Below are 21,951 nucleotides of genomic sequence, written 5' to 3'. Positions count from 1 at the left end.
GAGCAGGGAAAACTTGTTTAATGCATAATTAATTAGTCTACTGTTATTAAATATTAAGCTTTTTCATTTTTGTGGTTTTTACTTCAGACAAGGGTTATTCCCCACTGTTGGCCTCCCTGTACTAATGTACTGCTGTGCCAAGTCACTGAGAGGATACAGGACTGGGCAGTGTCCCAATACACCATGAAAGGAGACTGAGTTGTGCTGCTGATGAGCTGGGAGCGAGCTGGAGGCTCAGGGGCACAGAGCAGAGGTGGCTGGGGCTGAGTGCAGTCCCCCTGGCCACCGAGTAGCACAGATGCCCCCTGTACCTGCCTTCTGCTGGCCCTTGCAGGCTTCCCTGGGGCATGGGGCTGGGGCTAATGGAGTGCAGTGAGATATGGAGCTCCCACTGTCACATGAAGGCCTGTGGACTCACTCCCTTGCAAGTAGCTCCAGCTTCACGTGTTTGCCAGTGTCAGGGGACAGCCCGAGCCACCAGCCTGCTGTGTAACAGCCGGTGACAGCGCAGCCCCAGGGCCAGGCAGTCGGTCCTGTGCTGGAGGGAAGCTCCCAGTGCTGTGGTATATGGTGCTTTCCTTTTCATCTTCATCTTGTTGTCTTTCCATCTCTGAACCTCTGCAATGATGATTAAAGGCTAATGGGATTTCTGTTCTTGCCCCATTTCTTTTCTTTGCAGGTGCCAGTGTCCCCTGTTGCCCGAATATCTCAAGTTAGTTTCAACTCCTGTTTTTATCTTATGACACCTTTTGCTTTTTCTTTCCCTTTCTCTCTCATATCTGTATTTTTTGTTTCAATGTCATGAAGATCACCTTCACTCACAGCAGACTGTAAAATGGCAGTGATTCACTTTCTGACATGATGTGTGGGGCCAGGCTCGGTACTGCTCGCATGGCACTACAGCAGCTCACTGCAGGACAGTGCAGAAGGGAAGGTCCTGAGTGATGGGCTGCCAGGAGGCCTCTGCAGCAGCCCTTTCCCTGCTCTCCAGCCTCCTACCCCCTCAGAGTGGTAGGCCAGGCTCTGCCATGGTGTCAGGCCTGCAGCTGGCCCTGCCTGGGGCTGATAACATTGGCCGTTCTGGAGGAAGTGACCAGCTAAAAGCCCCAAATGGGCAAATTGAAAGGGGCTCTTCAGTGGTTGAACACACTCTCTTCATAAACTGGTTTCCCTAGGCTAACTGGTTTCCCTAGGCTGGGTCATCTCTGTCACAGACTTAGGCAGAACACATGATGGTCTCTGGACTGCCTGCATTTGGTCTGCTTCGCAGTGCATCTCAGGCACAAAGAGACACTTAGTGCCCTAGCAGCTGGGATAGAGTAGTACAGACTGCAGATAAAAGTGCCCCCTTATCACTTGTCTTCTGAGCTTCAAGTTAATCCTCAAACCACCATAAAAACATGGCCTCCTTGCTCTGGGATGTACAGGCATCTATGTATGCACACAGGAACAGGAGAAGCATGTAGGATAAATACTTCCCTGGGAGTAGTGCCAAGGGCTTTGCCATGTGTGACCCTGCAGGCATTGTGAGACCTCTGAGCTCTTCTAGCCTCGTGGTGAGCTCACTGTCCTCTTGCAAGAGCAATTGGAAGAGCTTGTGGAAGTCCTGGCACTGTGTGCAAATCTCCATCTTGCCCTGTGCTGTTAGTGGCTGTTTTTCTAGGTTCACCATAATGGAATTCCAGCCACCTCTTTTTCCCTGCCTGCAGCTCTGCAGCTCTTTTGTTGCTGCAACACTGCTCTGGCTGGTAAAACACAAGTTTGGAGAGACCACCTTGTGTTTCTCTGCAGAGATGAGGGTCTGCAGCTCTGCTGTGGTCTGTGGCTCTGCTGTACTTTGAACATAACCGTGTTGGAAGAAGCACATACTGTGGCTGTGTTCCAGTCTCTTTGTCTTTCCTGCCCCACACTTCTGTCTTGGTCCCACACTGTTCTCATCATTCAATTGCTCATGAGTGACAGCTCTGCAAAGGCTGCTCCTGAGCTACAGCCTCAGAGTTCTCACATGAGTGAGGAAATTGTGCCAAAACCAGCATCATCTCTGCCCCTTTGAGGGCTTGCTCAGCCACCCCGGGGATCCTGATGAGTGAAGTGTCAAACAGGACCATCTGCAGGAGGACCTCAGCACAAGGCAGAATAGGGGTATTTCCTTCTCCACCTGTCCACGTGTTCTCAGGCCATCTGTGGATAGCTGTGCACTGCCAGGCGATGGCAGGAGTGTGTGTTGGATTGGGTCTTGCCTGTGTGCAGTGATGTCAGATGTTTTATGCAGAGGTCTGAGGTGTAACTCTTCCATGTTATCACCTTGTGACTTGTCACCACCATGTAAAATGTGTGTACCCAGCCTGGAAACTGCTCCATCACCTCGGTGGCCCATCACTGCCATCTGTGGCAGTGTTCAGCCTCCTGAGCAATTGAGAAGCTTCTGGCTGTGCTCCAGCCTGTCTCCCTGGGTGTGAGTCAACAGCTTCAGTCTATTAATAATCATCATTACCCATGTGGGGTTTCTGGGAAACCCATAGAGCAGCCGATGGAGTCACGAGCCTTGGGATTTGGATGATGTGTTTCACAATCACGTTCCTGACAGTTCAGCATCTCAGCATCAGAGAAGGAGGTTGTGATGGTTATGAGTCCCAGGGCTTCAGGAGGGCTCCTCCCAATCCCACATGCACACCCCCACAGTACCTGTCCCCTGTGTGGGATCTGTGGGATCCCTTCCTCTGGCCTTTCTGCTGAGCAGCACTTTAGCTGTACCCAGGATGAGCTGTAATGTTGCATCCTTGGTTTAGCCAGTGCAAGACTTCTGCCATGGCTTGAACTGCATCCCAGCTCACAGCAGCCTCCCAGAAGCTGCTGGAGGGTGCATTGCTGCCCATGGTGCCTTGCATGAGCCAGCCCAGAGGAGCTGGATTTTGGGCCCTGAAGCGGGCTCTGCTTCTGGAGCATCACTGAAGAGTTATGTAGCTGTGGGCAGAGCTGCTCCTCAGCTCTCAGAATGTTGTTCAGTGTCCTACCAGGGGATCAGCCATTCTTCTATGGGGCCCTTCTCATCCTTCTCTAATGCCCCCAGGACTGTGACAGCATCTGCCTACCCAAAAAGTTGTGCATATGCACTGCAGAGGTTTCACTGCAGGTCTGGCAGAATTTCTTTGTGGCTAATGCCATTGTTAGGGGTGAGCAGGAAGATCAGCCCAAGCCCTTGGCAGCGAGAGCACCAGTGTGTTCAACTTCAGCCCAAGCAGGAGCCCGGGGAGCGCAGTGACAGCAGTGACAGCAGTGACAGCGTATCCTCGGCCTGCGCCTGCCAGGGGCTGGCCGAGCCTTGCCCGCTGCGCTGCGTGGGCTGCTCTGTGTGCCCGTGGCTGTGCTGTCCGAGCATGCCCACCCGGTCATGGCCATTCTGCACATCCCCTCTGTGTTCCGTTCACCGCCCGGGACTGTGCCGCATGCCTCAGCTTCCGTCCATCCCGCCCGGCGCTTCCCATAGTCACACATGGTGTCACCCTGCACCCACCTCCTGGGTTTGCTGTGCACATGCTCTTGCTGAGCCTCCCTCGGCCATGCAGAGCCGTAACCATTCTCCTCTCCCTCCTCCCTCCTTGTCTCGCTTGCAGGCATGCGTGACCACCCCCCCATCCCTGTGACCGACCTCGCTGACAACATCGACCGGCTCAAGGCCAACGATGGGCTGAAGTTCTCCCAGGAGTACGAGGTGAGCCTGAGAGCGGGATGGGCAGCAGGGCAGAGTGGGGCTGGCCAGGACCTCAGCACAGAGGGCCTGGTGAAAGCTGAACTGTGCCTCCCCTGCAGCAATACGTCGTGGTCAGTCCCCACGCCAGCCCTGGGAGCCTGCCAGCTCTCCCTGCCAACCCCACAGTGGTGGGAACTCGCCTTGAGCAGTTAAAGCATGGCTGGTACTGGGAGAAGGCCTCACAGGAGAATGCACAGCAGCCTGCCATGCTGCCACCATGGTTATGGTCTTAGGAGTGAATGGGAGCTCATGTCTGCTTACCTGGACTGTCACTGATTACTTTGTTCTGCTCTGTGAGGGCTGCACTCCATCCAGGCTGGCTGATGTATTTCAGTCCACAGTATCCTGTGCCCATTCACTTCCATCTGTGTTCAAAGCTTTGCTCTCTGCGCCATCCTCTGATGCCAGCAAACATGCATTGTGAGTTTTCATTCCTGCTTTCCCTCTAATCTCCCACCGGACTGTGCTGGCATTAGCCTGTGCTGTTCAGCATCAGTGCCTGTAGAAACTCTGCTAATGCCCCACTGCCCTAGAGTAGTGCAAGCTCCCCTCCCTGCATAGAGCTCTCTGCCTGTGACCTGCAGTCACGAGCTGCAAATTTGCCTGCACTTCTGGATCACGCTCCCACCATTATCTGTGTCTCTCATGCAGTCCCATGGTAGGTACTGTCTGCATCCACCACTGTGCTGCCTTTGCTGACACACACAGGGTTGTGCTGGGTGTTTGGTGAACCCCTCCCCTGCACCTCTCTCAGCCCAACTTTCTCTAGCTCTGTCCTCTCCGAGAATAACTTGCCAAAGGGAGGGAATTTGGAGGGAAAGGGGCTGACCTACTTGAAGGCTGCCTTACCTTTTTTGGCACTCTCCAGGCTGCATGATTAGGTTGCAACTATTTAAAATTGGGAAAAGTTCCTCTGCAGCCATGAGAGCAGGAGTGGCAGGATGATGTTTTTCAGTGCTTATATGCAGAGCCCTCTTGAGCTCCAGGGGCATTGTAAATAAACACCCCACTAGTATTAAAGAGGGAATAAATTTGGGAAGTGTTCTTTGCATGTGTTATCACTTCTGTTTGAATTGTTATCTGCCTGTGCCTGTGGCCACCCCTTCCTGCACCGTACCTACACTGATTTATGAGATGAGATCAGAGCATTTGCCCACAAGGTAGGATTATATATGCCAGGAAAGGGAAAGCAGAGCTCTCTGTTGAGAAGGTAAGGGACGAATTCCAACTAGTTCAAAGGGTGTGCTGTGTGTATCTGAGGAAGGCACAGAGCTCTTTTTTTGCTTTGGGATGCCAGGTGGAGGGTCTTGGCATCCTTCTGCATTTACCGTCTGAACCAGAGAGATGAGCTACAGCATTACGTTGTGACTTGGGAAATGGTAAAGAAATTATGTGCTTCCCTTGCAATTACCTGTGTGCTCATGTATGTCCTGCCAGTGGATCCAAAGTGTGCAGTCATATCTGTCTGCCTTGGGCTTTTTGCTGCCAATCAACTGAAATGTTAAGCAGGGCTGTCCACTCTGCTATAGGCAGGCCGTGGCTCTGCTGCAGGGTGGGAATTCAGCAAGATCCAGTGTCTCTGCACTCCCATCCTCACACTAGGCCTGTGCTCAGTAGAGTCTACAGCATAATACTGAGCTGTAGGAACTGTTTTTGAAAAAATGAGCATTAAATAAATTCTCTTAGCTGCTTTCATGAGCCTCTCTCTTCTCATTTCTCTTTCTTTAGAATATCATGGCTGGTTGAGAGCACCAATCAGTTGTACTTCTCATGTTGAAGCAGCTATTAAGTAGCTGATTGTTGCACATAATTTTTTTCCCCTGGATTCTGCTGTGTTTGACTCCTCATCATCAGAAAATTGCTGAACATGACAGGCTTGTACAGTGTTTGACACTAGGATGGACCCAAAAGTAGGAGGAGTTGCACCTTGTTGGCATGTGGGGATCAATACAGTCATCTCCCATTTGAAATGCCAGTGAGAAGAATCCTGGGCTGAGTTTGAGGAGACCAGCAGCTGCCTGTGCAGGACTGCTGCAGCAGTGGGTCTGCTCTCATCCTGATCCCTGTGGGTTTGGCAGGGCAGCAGCTCCCTTTGATAGGAGGGCTGCAGGGCAGGATAGGCATGGTGTGTGCTGCTGACTAAGGAAATCTGCAGAGTGGATGTGGAAACAGCAGAGCTGGGAGGGGAGCAGGCTGAGTGGCCCCTGTGGGACCTGAGAGACAGGAACTACACCTTGGTACATGCTTTCATTTGCAGTAAGCACTTGTACAGTCCTAGTGTTCACCCTGGGGCTCTGTGAGCCCCAGACCTTACGTAGTGACCCAGTGCTTTGAGAAGTGAAGGCCCTGACCCTGTTTCCCATGGGATAATGGTGCTGCCAGAATGGGCATAGCACAGCTGAGCAGGGAGACACAAGGGAGGAAGGCATGGCAGGTGAGCTCCCAAGGCCCATTTGCTGTTTGATTGTGCTTTGAAATAGTTGCATTTTAAGTGTTTTGTAGAGCAGCCTGTCAGCCTAACATCTCTGTGGGGTGCAGGGCTGTTTATAGATGGCTCACATTCCAGGAGCAGTGGCATCACAGGCAGAGAGCAAATATTTAAAAGCACTTTTAACCATTGAGGCCAGCTGGCCTAGAGCCATCAGTCTGGCACTTGCCTCGGCTGTGCAAGCAATAGCAGGGTAACCTAGACACAGGTGACATGAAACAAGACCTGTCAGCACCTCGCCACATGCCTGGGAAGGGGGCAGGAAGGGTGGCAGAGATTTCTCACAGCCATCTGACCTCTATTCCCACCGGTGAGAGAACAAATAATATTGCTCACACCAGTTTGCCAGCCTGCATGGCCGTGCAGCCCATGTGACAAAGCCAGCACAGACAAGCTGTGTGCTGGCTGCAGTGAGCAGGCTCATGAGTGGGTTAGCCTTCTGCACCTGGGAGCCATCCCAGCTGTAGCTCCTGGTGCCCCTAGTGCGGCAGGAGAGGCTGAAGTGCAGCTGCTGGGAGCTGAGCCGTCTGCAGGCACAGTTCAGGGCTGCCATCTGCTCTGGCACGGGCAGAGCGCAGCCCCACCACGCTGTACACAGGCAGGCAGCGAGCCGGGGAGCAGGGCACAAGGGTCTGGCAGCTGCTTCTGGCCTGGCTGCACCAGGGAAGTATTTCATTTTTAGTGTACAGTGAGAGCTACAGCGAATTTACAGTGTGGGATTAATGGAATTAGATAAGTAGAAGGAAGGCTGAGCCCCCTGACTGTGGATGTGCAGATGGTGGCAGGCGCTGTCGCTGTGTTGGAGCTCCTCCTGTGGGCACCTTCCCACGCTGCAGCCTGTGCTCCCGGAGCGGGATCCTGCCCAGGACGGGGCAGAGTTCCTGCCCTGGGACAAACGCTGGGCACACACGCACCACATCTCACACTCGTGCTGTGGGATTCAGCGTGCTGAGCGCTGCTGTCCCTTGGGTGCTGCTGGCTAACACGGGACAGGCTGGCTCCAACCAGCACCGGTTCCTGCTCTCTTGTAGTGCTCTAGATCCTGCATCACTTTCCCAGGAGAAGAGTTTTTTCCTTATTCCTTTCCAAACTGCAACTTGTGGCTACTGCCCCTCATGTCCAGTCCATCCAGCATGTCCATCTAGTGTATGGCCCCCAGGAGCTGAGCAGGTGATGAGAGCCTGGCCATGTGGCACTGCCTGGCACATTAGTTCTTAGTAGTGTTTAGGTTGTGTGAGATTTCACTGTGCTCCTGCTTCCTGTGTGGCAGGGAGGCTGCAGACCTTTCCTCACAGTTTTCTGTAGAGCAAAACACTGGTGGTTTGCCCAAACCCTGTGTTCACTTCCATTTCCCAAAAAGCCACTGAGGGCACTGCACCTCCTGTGCCTGCAGCCCTGGCAGGGCAGGTTAGGCAGCAGGAGAGGAGCTTGGGTCCCTGGGGCCAGTGAGCCCAGGAGTGCTGGGCCCTGGAGCAGGGAGCCTTGGCTTCATGGGCTTGCCTGGTTTAATGGCTCATTGGGAAGCCGCCTGGCAGGCACATGGCGCTCACGTTCCCGTAATAAGAATAATAAGGCTGAAGTGCTGCCAGCAATTGATTCAGAGGCACATTATGTCCTCATTTGAGGCGTGGTGCAGATTGACAGTGGTCAATGCTTTTGCTAATGCGGTTGATTTCACAGGAGGACAGGAAGCACTCACTGCCTGAGCACCTTCCTGTCCCCATGCCCTTGTGCAGCTCCCTGAGCTGCTGAGCTGCCCCAGGGCACTGCCTGCCTGGCATCTCCACGCCTGCCAGCAGCAGAGGCAGCAGCAGGGCCTCAGCATGCAGAGGAATTTTGGAACTGCACTAAGGAAGGGGAGCAGCAAGCCCAAGGTGGATTGTATCTGAGAGTCAAACTGGCACTCAGGGATGTTTTCAAGGCGTTTGTGAAGTGCTTTAGAGTCTGTTGAGGAAATAGCCTTTTTCCAATTCCTTTCCAATGGTCTGACTCTGTCTTTATGGCAGTAGCAGCAGGGATCCCTGAACTGCTTTGGTGAAATTGTTCCTTGCACTTCCATGCTGGGAAGGAGGAGTTTTACTAATTGGGCTTTTTCTTAATTTGCACTTGCTGTCTTACAGCATCTCCCTGTCACTTTAAAGCAAAGCAAAAGTCATGGTGCTTTTAAGTTTCCTCCTGGCTCATTTCCTTCCAATTTCCCAGCCTTCTGCTTTCTAGGAAGAGTGTATTTGTTGGGAGTCTTACTCAGATCAAGTTTTGGAATGAAGCAGTGATTCCCATGAGCTTCCCTGAAAGGACCAGGAGCAGACTCCTGGTGACAGGGCAGTTGTGGAGCAAGGTGGAGAGACGAGGCAGTGCTGCTGCACACAGGGGCTGCAGAGCATTGTACAGAGATGGGACAAGACTTGCCAACCACTACACCATGTAAGGGCTCCAACTCTCTCCAAGCAGCCCATCATCCTCCCAGTTATTTACTCATTTGTTTGCCTTAAAGGGGGGAACAGGTGTACATTAATTCATCACCAGAGTTTAAATTAAATCATTTTACTTCTAAATGAGTCACTAATTTGCAGGAGTATTTAATTAGAGCCTCTTTGCACTCAGGTGCTGTAGTAGTTCTGACTTTCTCACCTGTTTGCCCTCTTAAGAGGCTGATGATGATTAGACCATTTCTGCACATACTCATTGCACATCAAAGCTGTTAACCCTAATGGCAACACCACTGATGCTCCTCCTCCATTCTGGGGGTTCTTGGCAGCCTTGTCCTCCCCCAGGAAATAACCCTTTCCTCTGCTGTAGCAGGACACAGACTTGCTGTGCAAAGCACTCTGTACCCCCACACCTGGGTCAGCCCTGCAGCCTTTTGGCAGTGATTTGCAGCATGAAGAACTGCACTGAGCTCTGCTTGCCTCTGCTACAGGGGTAGGGCTCACTCCAGCACCAACCTGTGCCCAGTGAGAGTGTTCACAGAGTGCAGTTACAGCTGGTGCTTTCTTGGGTTGCTTCTTCTCAGCAAAAAGATGCTTACTGGCTCATATTTTCAGAGCCAGTCTCAGCTCCATCACCAGCTAGTCAAGTCTCTTCATGGGCTGTCTGCACAGACTAAGGCCACCTTTCGGAAAAAGAGGTGTTATTTATGTTTCTAATAGGCATTTTCCTCATTAGTTTGTCTATTTGTGCTTCTCCTTCAGTGTGCTCCATATTGAGCTCCATATTACTTATCTCTACTCCAAACCATAAAGTCCTTTCATGTTATATTCCTCTTTATTTTTCATGTTTTTGATAGTTTCTGCATTCCCCTAGTGCAGTTCGGGCCCACCATTGGTGGGCAGCATGTTCCCTGCCACACGGCTGAGAGTGGGGAGCATCTAAAGGTTGGATCCCCTGAGCAGCCTATTCTGAAAGCAAAATACAGGTGCCTAAATGAAATGAAGTGACCCAGAGAGCTGTGAGCTGTGCTGAGATGTCTCTGTGCCTGGCAGAGGAGTGTGCAAGGCCTGTGGCAGCCAGGCTAGTGGGTTTGCAGCCAAAAGTGGTGCTTGCAGCCTCCACTCCCACCATCCTGGCTGCAGCGCCTCTTGAGCACAGCAGCTGCCTGCTTATTACATTGATAATAGAAAATTACAGGTTTTCCGTAGGAAATGTCTATTTACATCCTACATTTCCCAAACTACCTATTAGCATCGCTGTGATGTCACATCCTCCTGTGTGTTTTCGTCAGCACTGGTCCCTCTACCTGCAGGCAGCCTGGGCCACACGTGGGGAGAGCCAGCTGCCACCTGGCACAGCACTGGCCATGCCCTGCATTGCTGCAAAGCCCTCAGGGCTACTGCAGCAATGCAGGCACTACCTGTGCTCCAGACTCAAGCCAGTGCCTGCACCCACTGCTGCCTGCTTGGGAAGTGCCTGCTGCACAGCACAGGAGCAGAGGGGACATGGATGGGTGTCACCAGCTGGTGGTTGGTGGAACTGAGCAGGGGGACCATGAGAGCTGTTCATGTCAGCACAGTCAGGGAGCTGTGCTTCCCACCTCAGCCTTTTGCTCACAGCTGATCCAGATCTGACAGGCATTTCACTGCCTGAGAGACCTTCTGACACGGCTCGTCCAAGCAATGAACACGGATGCCTGCAGGGAGCACAGCATGCAGTGCTTCCTTTGGCCTGTCTCCCCAGGGTTTTGTCCGTGGACCAGTAAAGTTTCAGAGACCCTGAGCTGCAGCAAGATTTTAAGAATGTTTTGATGGTGGTGTTGATTTCAGGGGGAAGGGGGTTCATGGGATGACTGATTTCTGGTGTAGCTGCTTGCCCCCAGCTGGCCCAGGGCTGCATGTGCAGAGGAAGTCCCTGCATGAGGCAGGTGTCTTACCTGTGTCTCTTGTGTGTCTCTTGGACAACAAGACCACCCCATCTCAGAGGGGTGCTTTGGGGATGGTCCTTGTTCACCTTGCTTTGTACATGGACTGAGACAATAGAAGAGGCTTTGGGAAGAGGCTGCCTGGCCATGGAGCAGCCATGGACTGGGTGCACCAGCACGTGGCTCGTGGAAGAAGCACTGGGTGTGTGAGGCCAGGTGGGAGTGGGATTTGTGCTTTTTAGGCAGTTGCATAGTGTGCAGGCCAAGATTTATAACCACGTCTCTTCTCCAGGTTTATAGTTTCTTGTCATTCTATTAACTCAAACGAGAGATGTTTACATTGCATAAGTAGCTGGAGCAGTGGATAGTAACCTATTAATTTTCATGACTATTCCCTGGCAAAAGCTTACAGGCTGTCTTGCAGGACACTAATACCAAAAGCTCCTGGGGCACAAGACACCCAGGGCTTGCTATATTTCAAGAGACTGCAGTTCAACAGCTAATAAAACCTCTAGGTCAAGATCTGCACAGTCAGGTCTCTCTGGAATCCTGGCAGAAGACCAAATTTCTGCTGATGGGTAGCTCCAGAGGAAGGGATGAGCATGCAGCAGAGGAGATGAAGGTTGTTCTGCAGTAGGCTGACCCAGTGAGGGACTGCTTTACCTGCTGATAGTCAGATGCATGTCCCACTGGGAACTGGTTTTCAGTGTGGTCTGCCTTGGTGCTACTGCCATGGACACCCATGGAAGCTGTGTCTGGCCTGGGGAGAGGTGTGCAGGGCAATGCAGATTTCCTGACTGAAACCCATCTGCTGCAGCACTCCAGTGTGCTGGAACTGCTACCAATTCCTTCCTTCTCTTTCTCTCCACAGTCCATTGATCCTGGGCAGCAGTTCACCTGGGAGAACTCCAACCTGGAAGTGAATAAACCTAAAAACCGCTATGCAAATGTGATAGCCTATGACCACTCACGAGTCATCCTGACTTCCATCGATGGTAAGAGTAACTGGAGTGGGCACCCCATCAAGCAGCTGAACTTGACTGTAGCAAGGAGACCACCTTTTTCTGTGTTCTAAACTGAACAGGGACAAACACCAAGCATCAGCATGATCAAATGTGTGTTCTGGCTGGCCAGAAGAGAAAAGACACTGTAGAGCTTTCCCAGTGTCCTCAAAGCAGTGTGTTCTGTGTGGCTGCTTCTTAGTACTGCTGGCAGCAAACATGTCTGTCCTAGCAGACTCCTCTCCCACTGTCCTCTCTGTGTGACTTCAGCTGCCTTCCTCGGTACATGGTGCAACATGGCACTGTTAGTGCCACTGTCACCCTCTGTCCCAGCACAATTGTAGGGCCAGTATCTTTCTCTGAGACTTGTCAATATATGGTCCCAACTCTGTGCCCAGAGCGGCACAGGATGAGGGTTGCTCCTTCACCTGGGACATCAGGCTCCGTACATCCCTGTCCTCCATGGGAGCATCAGGCCCTGGTATTCATAGCACTGACCCCCATGACTCCAAGAACCAGCCCCACATCCCTGGAGTTTGGGCTAATGCATGTTTCTAGTCCTCCTGCACACAGAGGAGCTGGAGCCCAAGCACACCCATTCCCCTTGTTTTATAAACCAGCACCCAGCTCTGCTCACCCAGATCTGAGCCCACTGATGGAGGATGAGGAAGATACAGCTAATTCAATGCATCCTGCTTGGGCAAGGAACTGGGGCCTGGCTTTGCACGCAGGTGGCCCTACAGTCACTGGCATCCTTTTCTGGGAGATGGAAAAGCCTCTTCTAATGGTAATGCACTACTCATCCTCTTCAAGAGGAGGAGGGGGGGCCGAACAGTCCCTCACAGCAAGCCCTGCTGAGCAGCAGCAGCAGCAGCTATGAGAAGGCCTGGCATGTCTGCTCATGGGCAAACCCTTGCAGACAGCTGTGGGGTGAGCACACGGGGGAATCCCTGTTTTCCAGCCTGACTCAGTTTCTGTAAGTAGTGTCTGTGCTTTCCTGGGAACTGTTCCCGAAGCACCCTGCCAGGTCCGTGCCGCCCATGCCAAGGGAGCCAAGCGCTGCACTCCAGCTGCTGCCACTCCCCCAGCGCTGCCAGCACGTTGTGTCTGCTGGAGACTGCTGAGACCTGGAGAATAGAGCTGTGGAATTTTCCCCAGGACAAAAGGACAAGGGGTGACCCCCAGCTGTATTTCCTTTCTCTAATGAAATGCAAATGCTCTCTCCTGGGGAGACAATGAGATTCCTGCTGCCTTCTATCCCTGCAGCCTGGGCAGCCCATGCTGAGCAGGGTTTGGAAGCAGCCTCAGGCCTCTGCTTTGCCGAATTTATTTTAGTAACTATGTGTTTGCATTTTAAATGCCTTTACGAAAAATTCCTTTCCCTAAAGTGGTGGAGGCCTTGTGAGGGCTGGAGCAGCCTCTGCCAGCAGGCATCAGAGGGGGTCTCACACTGAAGGATTTCAATGGAGGAAGATCTCTGGCTCCTTGGGAATAGTTGTCCCTGTAGGAAGGATGGGAGGACATCCCTGCCTGACATCCCTTGCTAACAGAGACAAGCTAATAAAGGAGCCTCATTTTTAAAAGGTGCTGTAGGACAATAACAAATTGCTGGTGAATTTAAGACAATTACTTCAGTCAGTTGCTTGGGGCCGAATGAGCTCCTTAATATTCCTGCCTGTGAATTTTCCTTTGTGTGCATGTGGCAGCTGTCTCTCTGCTTTGGTGTTGCCTGCTTGTTGCATTAATGTGGGAGTTACAAAGGGTTCTTCTTTTTTCAGGCACCATCCCTGTCCTTTGCAGGATCCCTGGGAGAGATCCTGACATCACCCCATAAAGGAGACTTGTCAAGAACCTTGTGAACTGTGAACATGCCAGCCTCTTCTCCTGCCTGCGGGGCAGCAGAGCAGCAGGTACAGGGTTGTGGGCTTACCTCAGTAACCCTTGCCCTCTTTCTCCTCCACAGGGGTCCCAGGCAGTGATTACATCAATGCCAATTACATCGATGGGTATCGGAAGCAGAACGCCTACATCGCCACGCAGGGACCACTGCCAGAAACCCTCAGCGACTTCTGGAGGATGGTGTGGGAACAGAGAACAGCAACTATAGTCATGATGACCAGGCTGGAGGAGAAGTCCAGGGTACAGTGTGTGCTTTCTCCCTTTTCTGGAGCTGTTGCGGGGGAAGAAAGGAGGAATGGGAGCACTTCACAGGAATGGGAGCACTTCACAGCATGAGGCGTAAGGGCACCCAGGGAGGGGCAGTTCCAGTGATGTGGCTCACTGCTTCATGCAGCCCAGCAACAAATTCCTTGTTAGCACAAACCTGTGGGGCAAAAGGGTGGCAAAACCTTCTGTTGCTGGCCTGCTTGTTTAGCTCTATTTTGCCTGCATGTCTGCATGCAGCATACCCATCCTTTCCTGCCCACATCACTCACCTCAAAGGGGGGAAGGAGAGCTCTGAGATGGAGAGTGTGGACCACCCCAGAAGCTGAGAAGCTGCAATAGTTGGGTGGGACCAGCAGCATCCAGCAGCCGTGGCATTTCTGGCGATGCAGGGAAATGGCTGACAAGGGTCTCATTGCAATAACAAGACTAATTTGTGCCTTGTCCAATGACAACATGTATAAATTATCAGCTTACACTGCCAGGATTAGATATTCTGATGTAATAAACGCAAAGCTGCCTGCAGACCATGGGGAAGGCGTGAGCTGGAGAAGGAGTGGGAGCTCTCACTGCAGATGATACAGTTTTCGTGACAGAAGTTTTTACTCAGCCCCTGAAGCAGGAGTTTGTAAGCTGAGACCAAGTGCTCCTGTGCCCAGGTGCACCCTTTGGGCAAAACCTGCCCAAGGATGAGGCAGCTTCTGCCTCTCATGATTCAGTTTGTTCCTAAAAGTAAAATTGTAGCGGTGAGCATTTGTACTAGCAGAATATTTTAGTGTTGCCATGCCAACAGCAGAAGGGGCTTGTGCACTCAAGCTGCGAAGCACTGATTATTTTTAGCCCAATAAGCTCATTCTTGAGAAGAAGAAATGGTCAAGTTTCAGTTTAGTTAAAACTTTTGCCTGCATGCTCTCCCTCCTTTTCAAAGCTTTAGCACCAAAATGCTCACAGGGGTGTCCCAGCCCACCCTGACTGGGAGGAAGTGGCTGGAACCCCCAGTCACCAATGGCAAAACAGATCTGCTTTCCCTAATGTGCAAAAAACAGGCATTGTTGATGGGTTTCCTGGCATCTTCAAATGCCCTACAGCCTGCAGGGAAGAAAGAGCATTCCTTGGAGATGAGCTGTCTCTAGAGGTCCAGCCCCTGCTTTGCACTGTGCTTCCTGCTGCAGGGCCCTGCCTGTTCTGTCCAATGGCCACTGTCACCCACACAGCCCAAACAGGCAGGGAAATGATTCTGACCTGCCCTGTGGCTCAGGGCTTGGCACACAGGCTAAGCAAGATCAGAAGCTTCTGATCAACTGCACTGTGCAGCTGAGGGTTATATGGGGACTTTTTTGTGCCTTCACATTTCAGTGATGGAGCATATATTTGAAGAACAAGGAAAAGCCCTTCTGGGTTGCCAAATAAATCCATGCCTGGAATCTTGACTCACTTAACTTCTGGGCTTCTTAGTTATGGCAAGGCACTCCAAGGTGCATGTTTCTTGAAGATAACAGGTTTCCTCTGACCCCAGAGGGACTTGTCTTTGCCTGAAATGTCTGTGTTGCTGAGCTGTACGTTATCTCCCCCCAGCACACCCCATCGAATCATCCTGTCCCAAACACAGTGCATTTGGTCAGGCTTTTAGTGACATTGAATCCTTGTTATGGACAGGAGGTGACCAGAGCCCTCAGAGAATCTCAGGCAGCCTGTCTGATTGGGCAGACTGCCCAGGGGCTCCAGGCTGACCTGACCAGACCCAGACCCCTGCATTTGCTCCCTGGCACTGCCTGCCTATGTCCTGCTGCCTCTTTGGCACGTCCCCAGCACTAATGAGGAGTGGGCAGTTTTCTCTGGCACTATGGGAGAGGCAGGTTGCCAGGAGAGGCAGTGGAGAAATCTGGTCACTCCTGAGTTGAACCAGTGATCCACAGCAAAGACTTCCCTGGATGTGTTTGCTGTACCCTGAAGGTATCTCAGGGCATTCCCTCACAGCAGGGCCCTGGTGGGGAGCTGAGATGTGGACTTCCAAGAGATTATTTTCTCTCGGGGTTCTTGTTGTCTTTTTCATCTTCCAAGGCAAGATTGATTTTAGCCGCCTTCCTGCTCTGCTTTTCCTCATGCCCTTTTGGTGAGGGGTAGAGCACTCTTGGGAGCACACCTCTTTGGGACAAGTGAAGATCCTAATCCCAGTTGTTGCCCATTGCTCCAAACTTTCAGCATGAGTCACTATTTTGCAGTTCATTCTGCTCCAGAGATTTCAAACTTCATCTGCTGTAACCCCTCGGGTCCCTGCAGCATTGTCGCCTGCTGATGCTCACACTGCTGTGGGACAGCACTGCTCCAGGCAGTCACATGGCATCACAGCACTACCCAAGGGTGACCTTGCTTGACAGTCCCCTTGCCCAGGCACTTTGGCACAGGAGTGTCTGTCCAGCTGCAGAGCCTGGGGTGGGTAGCAAGGCCTCATGGCGAGCTGCCCAGTGCAGAACAGGCTCTGCTGCCTTTCCAGGCGAGCTCCCCAGGTCACCCTTGGCACTGCTGTGATAAGCCAGCCGGGACCAGCAGCAGCTTGGCAGCCCTGTGGGGGTGACTCTGCTTTAAAGGATTCCTGAGCTGCAGAGGGGAAAAAAAATCTTTAAAGAGCATCAGCTTTTATGGTCTGCAATTTTAGCTGGCTTGATGGTCTAAATCATCCTCCCTTTTTCATGTTTTCACAAAGTGAGAAGCACATAAAGGATAGAAATGGCTGGATTGTGCAATTTAGCTGCCTTCAAAGCTTTACAATCAGTTTCAGAATCATTTGGTGGCAGTTCAGAAACACACATTGTAGATTAGCTTTCCTGAAGCTGTGAGCGTGGTGCGTCCCTGCCGGGCTGTGTTGCCAGGAGAGAGGTATTAAAGCAGGATTTCTCCTACCCTGGGCTATCCCCTGGAGCCTGGCAGAGCCGAGTCTCCTACAGCAATGCCTTGGCTTGTTCTGTTCCAGCCCAGAGCACCAAGCAGCCATCTCCGGAGTGTGATCCCCCCTGGCATTTCATATCCCCAGGAGGGGATGTTAAGAGGCTGGTGCTCAAGGGCCCTGGGGAAGAGAAGCCTGGCAGCCACATGACACTGCAGCCTTTTTGCTGACAGCAGTGCCATCTGGAGTCTGTGAGCAGGGCCAGGGGCAGAGCACAGCTCTCAAGCTGAAGAGAGGTGCCCGGCTGCTCTTGGGCTCAGGGCATCAAAGGGGAGGAACAGGAGCCACTCAGCAAAGCTGCAATAAATGGCTGTTCAGGACATTACTGTGCTCCTTAAGTTAATGAGAAACAAGCACTGCCAGAAGAAAACATCTCTTATCTGCTTTAGTGCCACAGTGCATCGGCTTCAGCATAAAATTTACAGAGCTTGAAAATGGGGCATAAACATTATGGGTAAATTTGGCAGAAAATGTGACTGACTCTTATCTGGTCATGAATAAATAATTTTCAATTACCAGCTCAGGCATTGCTATTATCCCACACAGGAAACTCCTCTGAAGTTTGCTTTGTGCTTGAGTACACAGCCCTGCAGCATGTGGGTGGCAGGAGGAGACTGCTGTCCCTGAGGTGTAGGCTCAGGCGCAGGGACAGGCTGTGCTGTTCCCCTGAAACATCCCCTGCAAAACACAGCAAGCAGCTGTCCTCAGCATTTGCAGGATGCTATGCTGCTCTCCTCTCCCTTAGAGAGAGTCACATCATCCCCAAGCCAGGCAAGACAAACTCAGACCTCACGGAGACAGCCTGCAGCTGCCATCCACTCATGAGGATGGGATCAGTTCAGCTGTGAAATAATGTTTGTGACCTCCAAGTTGCTGGTGCTGACAGCATCAAATGCTCTGTGCCAAGTGAGGAAGAGGAATCCTGAGATTATTGCAGGGCCTGCCATGTTGCCACAGATCCAAAGCAGCACAGCAGCCCAAGCAGCAGGAGACCCTGGGCAGGAGGCAGCAGAGCTGTTCTGCTTGCACAGGCACCTGCAGTACCCCATTAAGCAGCCTTACTCCAGGCACTTCTGCCAGGGCAGGCCTTACTGTGAGCAGAACCCAAAAAGCAGGGAGAGATGCATCCCTCTGACTCCAGATTGCTGCACTCCAGAGCCAGAGTGCAGGAGGAGGGCTCTTAGCTCTCACAAGCCCCACCTTGCTGCACGTGGTTTCAATTAAAAGGCAGGACTTCATTGATTCCTAATTAAGCTTATTGTTTCCCTTCCCACACATTCCCCTGTAAACACATTCTGCTAGTAATTAAGTTTACTATTCCTTGACAAGCACGGATGATCTTCCATTCACTCCTCTCTCCTAGGGTGGGAAACCATTTTTGGTGTGGCGCACATGGGTGGGAATGAAGTCTTCTTCCTGTCAGCCGGGCCCTGTGGCTCTGCAGGGTGAGGGAGCCAGGTACCAGATGAAACAGGGATGCTCAGGGTGCCAATTAAATAGGGAGCTTGGGGCTTCAAAAAAAAAAAAAAAGGCAGAGTAGTTTGCAAACATTGAACTGTGAAGAGGAGGAGGAGAGCAGCAGCGTGTGAGCAGGGAGGGATGTGCAGGGAGGTGAAGGGGGCAGAGGGATGGGCCCCTGGGGATGTGTTTGGCTGTCTGCCAAGTGGGATGCAGCAAAAGCTGTGACCAGTAGCTCAAAGCACTCTGGCTGCAGAGTTGGAAGGGGGTGATAAGGATAATGCAAGGCAGGAGGTTTCTAGGGAGCAGCAGTGTTTTCATGATGGGACAATGCTGCCTGCAGGAGGGGGCTGAAGGGATGGTTTGGCCTCAGTCTGTGTCTTCTTGCAGAGGGAGAACAAGATGTGTGTGTGTCTAAGCTGCCATCTGTTCCGTGCAGAGCCATTTTGAAACACCTGGGAGATGAAGATTTTCAGGGATGTGCCACCTGCCACAGGGGCAGGTTGGTGTTGCTTAGTGATGCTCAATGCACTCAAGCCTACAGCAGTGCAGAGAGGGTGGACACAGCATCCAGGCTGGAGCCCTGGCATGGGCTGTGTCCCACCTGTCTCGAGGGTGGTTTGTGCCCAAGGCCATGCTGGCAGGGGCACCCTGGAGACTACAGATGTTATGGGAAAGGTAATGCCTGTTGCTGTGTACTGTGCTGGACTCAGCTCTGTCCTGCCACAGCTGTGGGTCAAAGATGCCAGGCTGGCATAGCTGGGAGCTGGTGAGGATACAGATTGCATCTCATTCACCTCAGCTGCTCTTTGAGTCGAGTGGTGCCCACAGAAACAACCATTTCCTGTTCCCTGCTGCACTAGCTCTTCTCCCATCATCCCACAGCTGCCCACTTTCTCTTCATCCAGGTAGAGCTCAGGCAGGGGGTGGTTCAGGAAAAGCCCCAAAGATTCCCAATCTCACCAAACAGAAGGCAGAGAAGAACTACAGGCACAAATCACTGCTAGGAATTGCTGTTCACTGTCTTGGCATCTGGTGTTGCTCTTGCTGCTCTGTCTGGTGGCCTGGCCCCCTTCACCACTTCCACCCATGGCTCCAGGGAAAAAGGAAAATCCCTCTTTCAATGAGTAGCCACTCACTGAGATCAGCTCAATTGGTCAGGGCATGGTGCTAATAACACCAAAATTGGTTCCAATTCCCATATGGGCTATTCACTCAAGAGTTGGACTTGATAATCCTTGTGGGTCCCTTTAGCTCAGAATATTCTTGTGATTCTGAGTCTTGTGGAAAGGAGTCCAGCAGGTGCTGCCTTTTTGCTGGGGATTGGGTCACTGGGGAAGGAAATCTGGATTTTAAAGCACACCCTCCCCTCCTCCCCCCCCCCAATGACTCATTTCTGTCTTTACCCTTTGAAGGGCAGAGCCCTGTTCTCATCCCAGATGCTCCAGCCAGCAGCCAATCACTGACCCATTTTCCTCACCTCCCTGCAGGTAAAGTGTGACCAGTACTGGCCGAGCCGGGGTAGTGAAACCTATGGGATGATCCAGGTGGTCCTGCTGGACACAGTTGAGCTGGCGACCTACACCGTCCGCACCTTTGCGCTGTACAAGGTATGGGACTGGGCTGTTGCTGCTTCACGTGTTGCAGAGATGCTTCCAATGCTGCAGGGTGCTCCATGGCCCACAGGCAGTGGCCACTGGCTGTACCTGGCTTGGCCAGGCATGTGGCCATCCACACATGAGCCCTGTTTCACAGATGGATGGCAGTAGGGGATCAGCTGCAGGTTGTGCATCTGGCCACCACTGGACTTTGGCCAGGATACTTGATGCTCTTCTGTGCATTTCCTGCAATGAGCCCCAGAGCAGGGCTGTTCTTGCCTCTGGTGAGTGTACAGGTAGCAGCTGTCCTCCCATTAGAGGAACAACAAGGGAAGCAGTGAATTTTTATCACTCCTGTCACTAATAATGCAAATGGAGGGGCTATTTCTGACATGAGCATAGAGCCTTCTCTCCTGCCTGCTGCATTCCTCATTAGTGTTTGGAAATCCCTGGGGGCAGTGCCAGCAGCAGCGTGTCAATGCAGACAGGCTTTGCAGCAAGTGCTTCTGTGCATGAGTGAGTCTGGGCCAGGAGCCCAGTGCTCAGGGGGTACACACTCATGCCTCAGGAAGGCCCCAGCAATCACCCAGGCAGTCCTACTGCTTGCTGCATAGATCACTCAGCCAAGCCCAGAGAAGAGCAGGGCAGTTTGCAGTCACAGCCTGCATTGTCTGCTGACCTGCAGATCACCCTGCCCAGGGACATCACAATGCAGAAGAGCAGGGAGGGAACTGGCTGCTGTAGTCCTTCCATGCCCAGTGCCCATTTTCCCTGAATGTGCAATGAGTATACAGTATGAACCTGTGCTGTGCAGAAAAGTCTGTCACCTTCCCTGCCATCTGCTCCAACAGAGATGCTCTGTTGTCTATAAAACTGCCTTTCTACAGAGCATCTGTATGTATAGGAGCTTTGCAGTAAACCTGTGTTTTTCCTCCAGATTTTCACTGGTGAAAGCCCAGTAGATGCTTCATCACACGGAGCTTTGCGTGCCTGTGGCTGTTGTTGCCCTATCAGTGGGCTCCTGCACTGGGATGAGATGTTCTCATGCAAAACAACTCTTCTTTGTCTTTGACAGAATGGCTCCAATGAGAAGACAGAGCTGAGACAGTTCCAGTTCATGGCTTGGCCTGATCACGGGGTCCCAGAATACCCCACCCCAATCCTCGCTTTCCTGCGACGGGTCAAGGCCTGTAACCCAACAGATGCTGGGCCCATGGTTGTGCATTGCAGGTAGGACTGTGTGTTCACCTTCTGGCTGCAGGAGCTTTAACCTGTCTGGAAGTCGAGTCTCCCCTTCTTGTGGGAAAACTTTCATGGTAGCATAACCTGCACTGCATGCTTGGCTGGCAGCAGAACAGGCCCAGCAGTGGTAGTGCAGTGGTGGCATTTCTGTTATACTGCTGTATAAGATTAAACAGCATTGCTACATGGAGAGCCTCAGAAAACATATTTTCCTGTAAAACTGCAAGTGCCATTTAAAAATTAAATTATCTGTGCCCAGCATAAGTGGGTGGTACCTTCAGATGCACATCACTGACAGAAATGCATGCAGTGACCTCTACAAACATTCATATGCAGTATTTACAGCCACACTCTTTCATGGGGTAGAAAGGCAACTCTTAAGGCAAAATATTAGTCTACTAAGGCTCAGCATCTTACGCAGCCGAGATTTATTTGTAGCAGCCAAGAGAGGACTGTTACTGAACAAACCACTCCATCATTGCTCTTTCAGCATACGCCTTACCAGCAGTGTTTAATGCTCTTCTTTCATGCTGTTTCAGATGGTAGTGGGGTATAATTAACACACAAACAAGCAGTATTAAAGCCCTGTTATTGATATGACTTGCACCATAAATGAGTGAATGTCTAGCTCCCTATTTCTGTCTGTGTTTACATGTCACAACAGTGTATCTGTTGTTTTCAGGGTGCTCTCTTGAGTAGCTTGAGGTTTGCTACTGCCCATCCAACAGGTGTGGAGAGGTATTTGGTGCTTGAGCGAAGGGCTCAGCACAGTCGTGCATAACCTCAGCTTTCTGCTTCCCCTCTCAAGCTGGTCATGCTTGTTTTATGGGTGAGGAAACAATGACCCAGGTTAGGGGACAAGCAGGCTGGAAATTACGGACTTCACTGATGTTAGGGCCCAGCCTGCTCTTCATGTCTTCTGACTTCATACACACATGTGCTGTCACTCTCC

The 21,951-nt window shown here is 51.8% G+C and overlaps 1 protein-coding gene across 15 annotated transcripts in view; it reads left to right on the top strand.

The window, feature by feature from the left end:
* Positions 1-21,951, top strand: part of PTPRF (protein tyrosine phosphatase receptor type F) — a 375,029-nt gene that overhangs the window by 344,943 nt on the left and 8,135 nt on the right. For 9 of the 15 annotated variants that reach the window (XM_072932782.1, XM_030278941.4, XM_041717761.2 and 6 more), the window contains 6 exons: positions 680-712; positions 3,615-3,712; positions 11,465-11,588; positions 13,558-13,733; positions 19,650-19,769; positions 20,833-20,987. In XM_072932782.1, the coding sequence (XP_072788883.1) occupies positions 680-712; positions 3,615-3,712; positions 11,465-11,588; positions 13,558-13,733; positions 19,650-19,769; positions 20,833-20,987 (706 nt within the window). The remainder of the gene's footprint in view (positions 1-679; positions 713-3,614; positions 3,713-11,464; positions 11,589-13,557; positions 13,734-19,649; positions 19,770-20,832; positions 20,988-21,951) is intronic. The other 6 variants (XM_030278944.4, XM_030278937.4, XM_030278931.4 and 3 more) reach the window with 1 other exon arrangement.

This window comes from Taeniopygia guttata, chromosome 8 (genome assembly GCF_048771995.1).
Source record: "Taeniopygia guttata chromosome 8, bTaeGut7.mat, whole genome shotgun sequence".
NCBI classification, from domain to species: Eukaryota; Metazoa; Chordata; class Aves; order Passeriformes; family Estrildidae; genus Taeniopygia; species Taeniopygia guttata.
Note: the sequence above shows the minus strand (reverse complement) of the source record. Positions and strands in the feature narration are given on the sequence as shown.